The sequence below is a fragment of the Limulus polyphemus genome, unplaced genomic scaffold, assembly GCF_000517525.1.
Source record: "Limulus polyphemus unplaced genomic scaffold, Limulus_polyphemus-2.1.2 Scaffold0, whole genome shotgun sequence".
In the NCBI taxonomy this organism is placed as follows: Eukaryota; Metazoa; Arthropoda; class Merostomata; order Xiphosura; family Limulidae; genus Limulus; species Limulus polyphemus.
In genome coordinates, this window is record NW_013665610.1 from 3785333 (window position 1) to 3797567 (window position 12235).

At 33.0% G+C, this 12235-nt stretch overlaps 1 protein-coding gene across 1 annotated transcript in view; it reads right to left on the minus strand.

The window, feature by feature from the left end:
- Positions 1-11661, minus strand: part of LOC106471801 (serine/threonine-protein kinase OSR1-like) — a 65388-nt gene extending 53727 nt beyond the window's left edge. The window contains exons 1-2 of the mRNA XM_022382577.1: positions 11568-11661; positions 10280-10414 (exon numbers count right to left, since the gene is read on the minus strand). Of these exons, the coding sequence (XP_022238285.1) occupies positions 10280-10414; positions 11568-11569 (137 nt within the window). The 5' untranslated portion in view covers positions 11570-11661. The remainder of the gene's footprint in view (positions 1-10279; positions 10415-11567) is intronic.
- Positions 11662-12235: the final 574 nt, after the last annotated feature.

Sequence of the window (12235 nt, forward strand, 5' to 3'; positions counted from 1 at the left end):
AAGCCAAGTGATTAATCAGGACGTTAACAACCTGATTGTAAGATGGAAAAGCATCATTGATAAGAATGGAGACTTTCATTTAATAAATGTTTTGTTTGATATATAAGTTTTTCGAGTTTTTTTTTTTATCTTGACGACCTAATAGTTTGTAAAAAGCCAAGTAAAAACAATTGAAATGTTTAACCCCACACAGTTTGGTGGCAGCAGCACATATCAAGGTAAATTTATATTTAAGCTAGTTAACTAGGCTTAGTTTAAAAGAACAGTATGTAAAATTGCATTAGAATGATCATGATCATAGTTATTATAAACTAATCATAATATGTAAGCTGTATAGTGTGTAGATTGCTCTAATTTACCTTTTGTGTATTACAGCTATAATTAATAAGAAAATTTCAACAAAATATGTGTGCAACACATATTTTATGTAAACATATTACAGAATACGGTTAGATCGATAAAAGTTTGCCACAAATTAGCCTTGGGAACATTCATATATGAATTACAAATATTACAGTTTTTATTGCACAAAGAATTCATATTCACAAGAATAGTCTTTACTTAAATATTTGAGCTTTTGAGGTAAATAGTTGTATAATAATCCTGCTGTAAAACTAGAGGGCGTTATGAGTGTATGGTGACCTTCACGAAGGAAACGGGAAATTACCGTTGTAGTGTAATTTTCCTTTCCGAGAGTGGGATTTTCCGTGTGAAATAAAATTTTGATTGGTTAATCTTGGAGAGAAGTACCTAGACACCTCTAATAATGTTGCAGGGGGCTTGACCCCGTATGAAATATTTTATTGTATTTAAATAATACTGAAAAGAAAGCTTCTTGTGGCGTATGATGTATCGTCTCGGTCATGCATGCGATTTGATCGACTGGGATGAAGAAAAGAAAACTGCTGAACTTTGAACATTTTCCTCGTATTGTGTGTTTAATTGAAAACGCTATCAAAAAGTGTTGTATGGTTTTCAAACTATTTGCTGAAAAAAACGTAATGAAAATAATACCACAATAAATGAATCTTAAATAGAATAAACTATGATAATAATGTTAATAATTTTTTGTTTGTAATTAAGCACAAAGCTGCACAATGGGCTATCTGTGCTCTGCCCACCACGGCTATCGAAACCCGGATTCTAGCGTTGTAAGTCCGCAGATATACCGCTGTGCGCCACTGGGGGGCAATGTTAATAAAGAAAGGTAAATATAACATTAGAGTTTGAGTCGGAGGTTAAGATTTGTGTTTATATGCACTAGAGTGCGAAGTTTTTTTTTTTTGGGGGGGGGGTCTTCAGAAACTTTCGTAACTTCGTAGTTGTAAGGTGTAGATTGAAAATCTTCGTCAAGAGAAGTACAGTAATGAAACCTGGACGTCTTCGTCAAGGTAACGTTAGTAATTAAATCTGGAAATCTTCGTCAAGAGAACTACTTTAATGAAATTTGGAATTTTTCATCAAATGGACGACAGTTATGAAATCTGGAAATCTTCGCTAAGAGAACTACAATAATGAAATCTGGAAATCTGTGGTCATTATCTTATCATAATTCGGTAGCTGTTTAAAAAAAAACGGCTGATGTTCAGTGAAATTGTTTGTCAATACATTGAAAATATCTTGATATGTCAAAACGTTTAATGAAAGTAATAAATATATAAAAGTGAAACCAAAACCACATCTTGGGTAGTGGCGGTATAATGTAACAATGTATACGAACATGTTCAAACTAAAAACACACTTTTACCTAAGTACTGACAAAGGAGATAAGAAAGATAGAAACAACGTCACGTAGTAGGCTCTAACAGCTGAAAATTACAGGATAATTGGTTAAATTAGACACTGTATTGGGTAGATCTGGTTTCACAGACTCGAGAAGCAAAAACTTTTTACAAAGCATATCTGGAAATCACCATGTGGCATTATACCGAGCATTATGTTTTGTTTCTCAGGGTTATTTGGATGTTAATTACAAATATGTAGGAATACAGTCTTTAGTAAACTAAACAAACAATGGTTTATAAGACAGTCCATGTTCTGTTGAAACATGTAGTATGTTCGCCACATAAACTCATTTTCATTGTTTATCAATTTACTATTGTATCAGCATAATGTGTATCCGTCCTCGAGTAATATAATTTTTACATACTATACCAAAATAAAATACCATGAGCACCAAAATAAGATTGATAACTTCTGATATTTAGTAACAATTTAGAGCCAGCAATGAGAAATGTAGAATACTAAAAACTTGGAGAAAGCAGGTTAAAAGGTCATTAATCAAATACATATGATGATGTAGCTCAGAAAAAATTACAATACATAGAAGAAACTGTTGTTCACTTACAGGTAAGTGTATAAAAACAGCCATAACAGAAAACAAACAGAAGGATGTTCATGACTGAACTTGCATTGATTAACATCTGGAAAGACAAAGCCATGACACTATGTGGTCATTCAGAAGCTTTACCAAATAAGATCAAAGAACTTCCATAGACTTCTAAAGTAGTTAGACGACGAGACTTGTCTCTTTTATGATGTGGTAAATGACTTACAATACTAATGAAATCGTTGTTCTTATAATATGTATTTAAGGAGATAAATATCCAATAGTCTTCCCGATTTTGGCTCATGAAACGAGAGTAGTTACAATTAGGAAAACTAGTAACATGCATCTGATGAAGAGTCTATTGGAATGTGTTTCATGTTTTAACAAAAGAACAAATGGTGAAATAATTTTTAGCTGTAGTCTCAGTGCACTATCTTATTCATTGGGTCAAGTTTGTCATGTAGAATCTCTGTAATAGTATCAAAAATATAAAGATCTCAAGAAAATAGAAGTCATGTTTGAACACAAGTAGATCAGTATCTTGCGAGATTTATAAAACAAAATAAGATGCAGCATTGAATTCCAACATTAAACATCTTTTTTGTAACTCACTAGACTGGTAGAACAAGGAATATTAATACTATCTTGCAGTATTTACTCTGGACTTGAAGATGCAATTCCATAAACCAATGCAACCAACTTAATGGTAATGGAACAGCAGTTCAGATAGAAGCTTTAATGGAGAAATTTTAGGTTGAAACTATCTCAACTTACATTTAGCGCTAATGAGCAGATAAACAAAAGACAGCGGAAGATGTTTATTTGATATCACATACAGAACTTACGACAATTTGAAATTTACGTTTTCTTTTGTGCTACAGTAGTAAAGAAGGGATTTAGAATTTGACCTCGAGCCAGTTAAGTCATGGCATAAAAATCAATCGATACAGTTTGATTGTTACATGTCTCCGACTCCTAAACACTAGAATATACAAGAGTATCATTTATGAAGCATTTGAATAGGTTGATCGTGAACTAGAAAGAAAATCTGAATAGACGGAGCTCAACATAGGGTTGCTTAATTCTGCAAATGAGAAACAAAGAAATACCGCAAACTATCACCGTTTTATACAGTCAATACACTGATTAACACACTTTGAACCCCATATAAAAATGTTACCAAGTTTGATTAATATATTACACACAAGTAACTCAACGATAAAAGTTTCCAATTTTAAAGCAATTTATAATGATCTCAGAGCCTTTGATGTTGGAAAGAAAATGACAAAGAACGTTGATACTTTGCAGAAAGGTCTCTATCCTTTCTCCAAAGGTTATATTAAAGCTAGTTATTAATATAAAGAAACAAGAAAGAACTAACAACGACTTCTTCTGATGCATATTGATAAGAAACGTTCATATGCTTTTCTGTCTAATTTAAACTGTATAGATTTTTGTAACATGTAATGGGAGGATGAGGAATTTCTTTGACAGCTTGCATAGGGAAGTAGGTATCTGTGAATATGCATAGTTTATAGTGAATATCATTTGCTAACTGATGAAGACGACCGAATTTAATGCAATCCTGGACTATTGCAGTGTTGTTCTGGAAGTTCTTAACCATCAGGATGAAACTTTAGAATTGTGTGATGGAAATGTTCGGCAATATTTTATAATACGTCAACCACACTATATCTGCTATATCCAGTGTCGACGAGGCCTTTCATACAATACCAGATATGATCAAGCCGGCTGTGATACGGCAGACACAGTAGTTTTGGTGTGAACTAGATTAAGTTTATGGGCTATAATTTTTATACATTTTATTTAACTAATTACAGATCAGAACCAGGTTTATGATTTTTCTTCTGCGTGTGCTTAAACTTTAAAAAGGTGAGTCTATTTGTGTTTGCGTTTACATCTTTTTGTCTTTTACGTCACAAATCTATCAATTCCAACCTAATATTTATCCTCTGGTCGTTAGCAATGATGTAACTACATATATGTTAAATTTTGTTTAATTCTCTGCTGTTGCTAAGGTCTACAAGCTATAACATTTTGGTCATCTTTTTTTTTTACACACAAAATGCTTGAAAAAGAAAAGATATACTGCATATCTTTTATATATACTAGGACAACATCATGTACAAATTTAATGTGTTGCAGTTGAAAAGTATAATATTTTACCCTTCTATAAATGAATAAGAATAAACATGTATCTTGATTCAGGTATATTCAAGTGCATTTTGCAGTCGTTCTATAGTTCTTTAACGTAAACAGAATACCAGCAGACATAAACGTATGTGCCTTAGGCTAAAATTACAAACCTCATTGCCCATTCCATGGAATTTATACTCGCTAGACCAGGCTTTTATTTCATCACATCCCTGAAAGTGTAGGTCATACTTAAGCGGAAGGGTAGTACAAACATTTGTACAAGTTAGTATGAGCTAGGAGTTTAGCTTTCCTTTAATATACAGGGTTCCCACAAAGACCTGTTCCGGTGTTAAAAGTTTATTAGAACCAAAATCAAAAGAGTTAGAATTATGCAGTTTTTAGCATCTTGTTGTTGCTTAACTAATAAAGTTATTTTCTTGATTTACAGATTGTAATCGGAGTGACCAGTTGCTAATAATTGAAGTTCGAACGAAAATGGCGACTACAGAAGAGAAAGCTCAATGTGTGTACTTTATACGCATAAAAATGCAATATCTTGTGTAGGACTTTGTGTATCGTTGGTCTTGGTAGCTGGAGTTCACTTGAAACACGAAGAATAGACTTTCTAGGGCTGCATTGGAACGTCACTTGGACATTAGCAACGGTTTCTTCTGAAACACCTGGACGTCCGTTTCGAAGCAGGTCAATCACACTTCCTGTCTCCCGAAACATGTGAACCCACCTTCTAATGCTGGATTTGAAAGGAGGATTCTTGGCATATTGACGGCGGTAATTCCATTAAACAGTTGTCACTGATCTCGACTCAACTTTACGGTTGTGGTAAAATGAAGGTTATTATGTCAATGTTTAAGGGGATTATAAAGGAGTATTTTGACCTCTGGCCATTTCCTCAAAATATACTTTTTTATTACAGGATACTGCATTGGAACTTTATTCTGGCTTAACAACGAAGTACAGATACATTCCTGCAGTCTTCTGTATAGTGAAGAGTTGTTCTTTCTTTGCTTCAGTAGTCATGTTACTGACGTGACTTTAATGTAATGCTTAAGTACTTGGCTACCAAGATGAATTCAAAACATGTTTTAGTTGTGTACTATAAAGATGTTGCTTTTTGTTTTATACAAGTGTTTAAGTTTTCTTGTTGCTATTTGTGTTCGATTTATTTTCTCACAACAACCCTATTCCGTTATTTGTTATTCTAATACTTAGTACTTACCAGTTTTACCGGCGAATACAGAAAATGAATAAGATAATTCAGATTTAAATATTTAAAAACCAAATTACACAAACATCTAAATACGTTCAGTAAATATGTATTCCATTTACCACATAAAAAAAACATATGCCTTTGCCTCTAATAAAGACAGGTCTATCTTCAAAAGCACGAGAGTTTTATGTGGTGTTTTTAATGTGGTTTAACAACTATTTATCACGCGTATTTTGTAGTATTGTGAATTTGTTTCATTTATCTTAATAGTTACAAATCTTCGATTTTAGATAATTTTCTATGTTAAAAATAATGATAAAGTCTTAAAAGTGCGTTTAAATAGTCTTAATTTCGTTTGTCAACAAGAACCTAACTGGCTTGTTGAGTGATGCTATTGTGCATTAAAGTCTTATTAATGCGATATGCAAGGTGTACTATGTATTCCTTTTTTTTTAGTTCATTTAAGAGTTTCGAAAATATTTACAGTGAGATCTTGAATGTAAGAGTTGCTGATGCTGTGTAGGTCCATGAACACGATCTCGATACAGAAACAAACTCAGGAGAAGAACTGTAGCCTACATCCTCCAGAGCCATTGAAATGGTTCTATCCTTGAAGTTAGACTTCAGTAAACAGAGAGCGTGGATGATTTGTCAATGTGGTAACTTCTCAGCTTGTGGTCCTGAGACAAAGTAGTGTGGTCTTCAAAGGACTTACAAGTTGTTACCAGTCAAGAATCCTAACACTGATTGTTATCACCCATGATTAGCTGTAATAAAATTGAAAGTGCTGCTGATATAATTGGAATAGGATTTTTAATACACTTGAAGGCTGAAAAAAGTTTGTGATCTTTGTTTTCTTAGCACTAAAGTAGAATTTTGCCAACTGTAGAATAATAAATTGACAAACCACCTGAGATAACTTTTGTAAATGGAAATACAAGTTTTAAAAAGCCTTTAAACAAAGGCTGTAAATGACTTTCTCGTGTACGGTGAAGGAGTTGTATCTTAATCAGTACAGAATATTAATCAGGCTGTGATGAATTTTACTGGAAAAGTTCTTGTTTTACTAGATTTTGCTAATGATATTATGATAGTTCTGTTAATGGTATTTGTGCCAAACTAGAGCGCTGAATGCATTTTATTATTGAACATTGTATTTAGCCTGGGTCACTCTGAATGTGTATGTGTTCATTTATGCTATCATAGACAACATGAATATTTATCCTGGCTGAAGAAATTTTAACTGGAAAGTCATAGTTTGTTTGAATTCTGGGTGTAGTTATGTATTTTGTGATGCTAAAAGAAAGTTCAACTTAATAGCTTGGACATGCTAGTGTAGTATTGAGAAATAATTGGTAGAAGTAACCCCTGGTGATTGATGTGTTTACTGTGAGTGCATCATAGGTTGATGTATGAATTAATCTATGATTACTGACCTATGGAGTATTATTGGAAATAGGGTACACCCGATATTTCCACTGATGTGTGAGAGAGAATATTTTACTTTCATTATGAAATATTCGGAAGGTAGTGGAATTTGTTGAAGAGATAAGTATGATAGGCGCGATCACACTGCATTTTAGGGAAAATACAGTTTTACTCAATGTTAATGGTTGTGAAAAATATTTTTGTTTTGATTAAATTGAAATATTCACGAATGGGTGAAATTATCCATAGAAGGTGAAATAAGACAAAGATAACTTAGATGTATTATCAAAAGAAAACTTAGTGTAGTCAGTGTTTTATTTGGTTTTGACATAATGTGTTCATTTGTGCAGATTGAAATATTTCAGTTTTACCGAATATTTTCTTAACACTGATTTTGGTATAAGTTGTAGTTAAAACAACTATTAAAGTGGACTGAAAGTGTATGACCTGAGAGTAATGTGCATTAGCGTGCTTTGTAGTTCATGTAGGGGTTTCGGATCATGAGAAAGCTTTGTGATACCTCAAGATATATCCCTCCTATCTTTGTTGATGGAATGACGAATGATGTGATCACATTTACACTCCAAAAGAGATGACGCTGTTGTATATTTTCCAAATCTAATTCAGATTTTCTGAAAATTTCTTCCGATTTCCTTCATATCTTAATCAAGTCTGTCTTATGATTTATGAGCTATCTGTAAGCAGGGCTGGATTAACGTACAATCTAACTAAATTATAGCTTGGGACTTCCCAAAGAATCAGCGAAAACTTTCCTAGTAAGAAATCAATGACTATGGCTCCGGTTCGTAACTCATAATTTCCATTTTCCGATCATTTCGTGAATAGACTAGTTTCAAGTTACTATCTATAAATAGACAGATCAAAAATATGTTGTTCATTTAAAAAATAAATATATTGTATATGAATAAATATTTTGTTCTGTTGCTGTACTGTTTTGGTTTGTCTAATTTGGAAAGTTCAACATGCAAATACTATGAGAATATTTATAATTCTATAATACGTGTAGACCTATCATGGCTTGAGGCTTAATCCGGCCTTGTCTATAAGTATAGTGCACTCATCACGTTCATTGTTTTTACAGAAAATGATTATTTTCAATTTATTTTACATAGTATTTTGTCTCTAACTTCAAACTCTCAGAGTCGGAAATTCAAACTTAAGTCCACAAAACATTTTTTGCCTTTCCTCATGTCCTCGTGCTATTACGGTTACTGTTCTTACCTATAAACTTAACCAGTACACCTGAGAATATCACAACAGCTTTCACTGTTAATACAGTAGGTAAAACTTTATGAGTGTACATGGTTCAAAGTTCGTACCAAAGTTATTTCCCCTTTTAACTTGAGGTTAAATATTTTATTTCAATACGATATTATATTCGGGATGAATCACGTTTTATTTTACTATGGATTGAGTTCTGTATTTGGTCTTCTTGTAACTTTAATTACAAGGAAAATATGGCGAGCATATTTTAGCCGGATCTAATAAACCTTCAACGGCTTACATTTTCATAAAACATTTAAGTACCTTTCTCTTTCGCGTTTCTCTGGAAGATTTATCAGACTTAATCATAAGAATAAACCAAGAAGCTGCTTCCACACTGCTTTTTAATATAATTAGGTGTATTTAAAGTAACACCAATGTTAAGATTGTGAAATATGCTATGAGCTGTATACATTGAAATGCAGAAAATTTGAAGTCCTTCTCCAGCACACCTGAACAAACCGTTCTCCTGGTGTCGTACACTCACATAAAAAAGCATATATTATTTTAAAATGTTTAGAGTGAAGTAAGAATATTTTAGTTTCTCATTTATTTAAATTTTGTCAAAATGGTATAGAGTTTTTGTATATTTTTTGAACATCCAATTTTAAAATTAAATATGTAAACCTAAATGTAAATATAATGCCACTGTTCAATATAAATACATATACGTTGAATATAATATATGAAATGAATCAAACATTCGAAATCAAGATTATTCAGCTTGCGTGATTGCGCTCTTCATAAAGTGTTTTGGTAATTTTTCAAACAGTTTGTTTATTTTGAAGTTAAGCACAAAACTGTGCTATCTGTGCTCTGCTTACTACGGGTATCGAACCCCAGTTTCTAGCGGGGGTGGGGCTTTCCAACTGAAGAGGCAAGAGGCAGTAAAATAAGTATTTTAAATCTATTCATTCGAACCGAATAAGCATAAACCAGGCAGTTAGAAAAAATATATTTTAATTAATGACTACAAATGATGAATATAATGTGTGCTTATTCTCAAAACTATATTGCTAGGTCAAAGCAGAAAGTTTATATTTGTATTAGTTATATGATTTATCATGGTACAGCCAAACACAAAAAAAAATATGATAAACATAAAAACCGTAAATAATCAACGAGATTAGTTTTGGGCTTGGCATTTAACTTCTGCATAAAATAAAGAAAATTATAGAATAAAATTAACGAACTGTTAACATTCTTCATAATATTACTTGTGTGTCCATTATGAACAATAATTACTTTCGTAAAATAATGACAACTTACACAAAAGTTTTATAAATTTTTTCTATCTGGAATTAAAGTTGGATCTAAACTTCTGAAGCTTATAACTATGCTTCCTTCACTACTGAGCATGTTACTACCAACATTCTATCAGTAGATAACGGTGTTTACAGAAGCAGTTTCAGTTTTGTTAACGTGATTTTGAAATCCCAAATCAGTTTTTCTTCCTTTCGATAAAGACATTCATTTGAATAGCCAAGTATTATTTTGGCCATGACTTCGTGAAATAATTTTTCTTTTATGCAATAAGTCAACAAATTAGGAGTTTCGACCAACTTGCAAAAGGCCAGTAATTTACTAATCTCCGTTTAATACCTAAAACTACATTTATAGCTGCAAATTTAAAATGATTTATTAATTTATTTTAACGTTACATAATAAATAACCTTAACTCCAAAACTCACCTAGATAATAACCGTGCTCTATCCTCTTCAATGTACGTTATATAGATAGTTGGAGAAACTAGTACGATTTCAGCTATTGTATGAACACTTCTTTCGTAGCCTACTTTACTTGCCGAAAATAAATATTACCGGTTTAAGTGAAAGCTGTTTCTATTTATTTACCTTTCTTGGGGATAATCCGTTGAACTTGAAGTAGGCTGAGGTATATCATCGTCGCTGTCACTATCAGGATGTGGTAGTTGGGCATTACACCTGACGTGTAGAGCTAAAGCGTTTCCCATGGTTGTTGTTGAAGTCCTATAACATCAGAAAGGAATTCGGAAAATAACCGCCATTACGTTGTACTCTATTAATGAAATGGAAAAACCATCAAGATATCGCTGCGGCCATTGGCACCGTATTTTTTCACAGGCATTGCGCAAACAAGGTATGCTACCGGTCCAATTCAACAGTGCATAATGCAGCTGCACTCAGGAAAGTATAATAGCTTCAGGCTGATATCCGCTTTTTAACAGGTAGTGTAACAATCAAGCAGCACTGTATATAAGAATGACACAGCGCAAGACAAGGAACAGGTTTTTTTATCACACACGATTGAAGTAAAAGATTAAGGTATGCTGCCTCAACACCGACTGAGTCTATAATTTGAGTCACAGTATCAAACAATCGTGATTTTTTTCAGGCTAGGGTCAAGAATAAATGTTGTCAGAATTGCCACTCTGATTTGAAAATAGATATTAAATCCTACCATCATCAGTATTACGTAAGGTTGTGGATCTCGAGCGGGGGAGATATATGTCTTAATGCTATCACAGTTTTGTCTATTCAACTTCAGTCCTTGCAGAAGTAGAACATCTAGCCTCGGATAAACTTGTACATGTACACATGTCCTTAAAATGGTTGCCGAGAGGACTGTACTAGTTAAGCTTGAATGACTCTAAATTCAAGTGGAAAACCCAACGAAAAACTTCACGATGTATTAAAACACAAAACAGCCGTCGGGTTAGTAAATAAACATTGCTGAAAGGTAAATATTAACACACACACACAGCGACGCTGCTTACCCTCGACTTGCGGTAATGGAACAGTATAATAAAACCAGAACTGGAAAGAGAGAGAAATAAAAAAAAAAGAACGTAATGAACAAGTTCTATTGGTCATAGAACAGAACAGCCTTCGTCAGGATAAAAACTGGTTTCCTGCTGCACCGTTAAAATTCCACGTAACCTCACCTAATATATACCGAAAGTGACCTTCGCGACAAATAAATAAGTATTTAAAACCTGCAGGCCTTTATAATACTAAGTTTTTAAAACGTGCATGCCTTTATACATAACACGTAAAGTAGGTCAATAAATATATATAACAATGTAAAGTGTTTCCCACAGTTACTGACGAACTTAGCAAAGGCATGATAGTACAATGTAACAAAAGATACCAATACACTTACATATTTTAGCCATCTCAGCTATCTATTTAGAATTTAGATTCTGTGAACTCAGAGCCATGGCTTACAGGTCATCAAAGGCCTCACTCTTTCTTATGTTCCACAACCGGAGCGTAATGGTTATGCGGAGCTGCAACAAGTTATCCTTTACGAACTTCTCTAAGCAGGTAACATAGGGAGTATTGCCATATTTTGTATCAGGTTCTGAAAGGAAAACGTTTATATACATTTTCAGAAATAGATACACGCGCACGTTTAAGCTGTTAAATTATTTTACAATGTGACAATTTTCTACCAAAATCACATTTTAAAAGTTTTTCACGGGGAAACGAAAAAACAAACAAAAAACATTAGTCTGATATAGAACGGAATACTATTTTAGAATATTAGCAGTTTGACAGTTACAGATGTTCTCGTCTTTATTTTTAGCCTCCAATAAAACACTTCAAACCAGTTAAGGATTATGAACATAAAACATTTTTATCATTCTTAGTGTAGAGAAAAAGAGTGATAAGGATGGGTTTATATACACCTGTCTCTAGGATAAACTAAGAAAGATAACTAGAACTGAACTGGTGTACAGGTAGCGTTCCAAACTGTGTACTCATCTATAAAATGCTACCAATTTGTGTCGAAATGTTGATAGCATGGTGGTATATATATATATATAT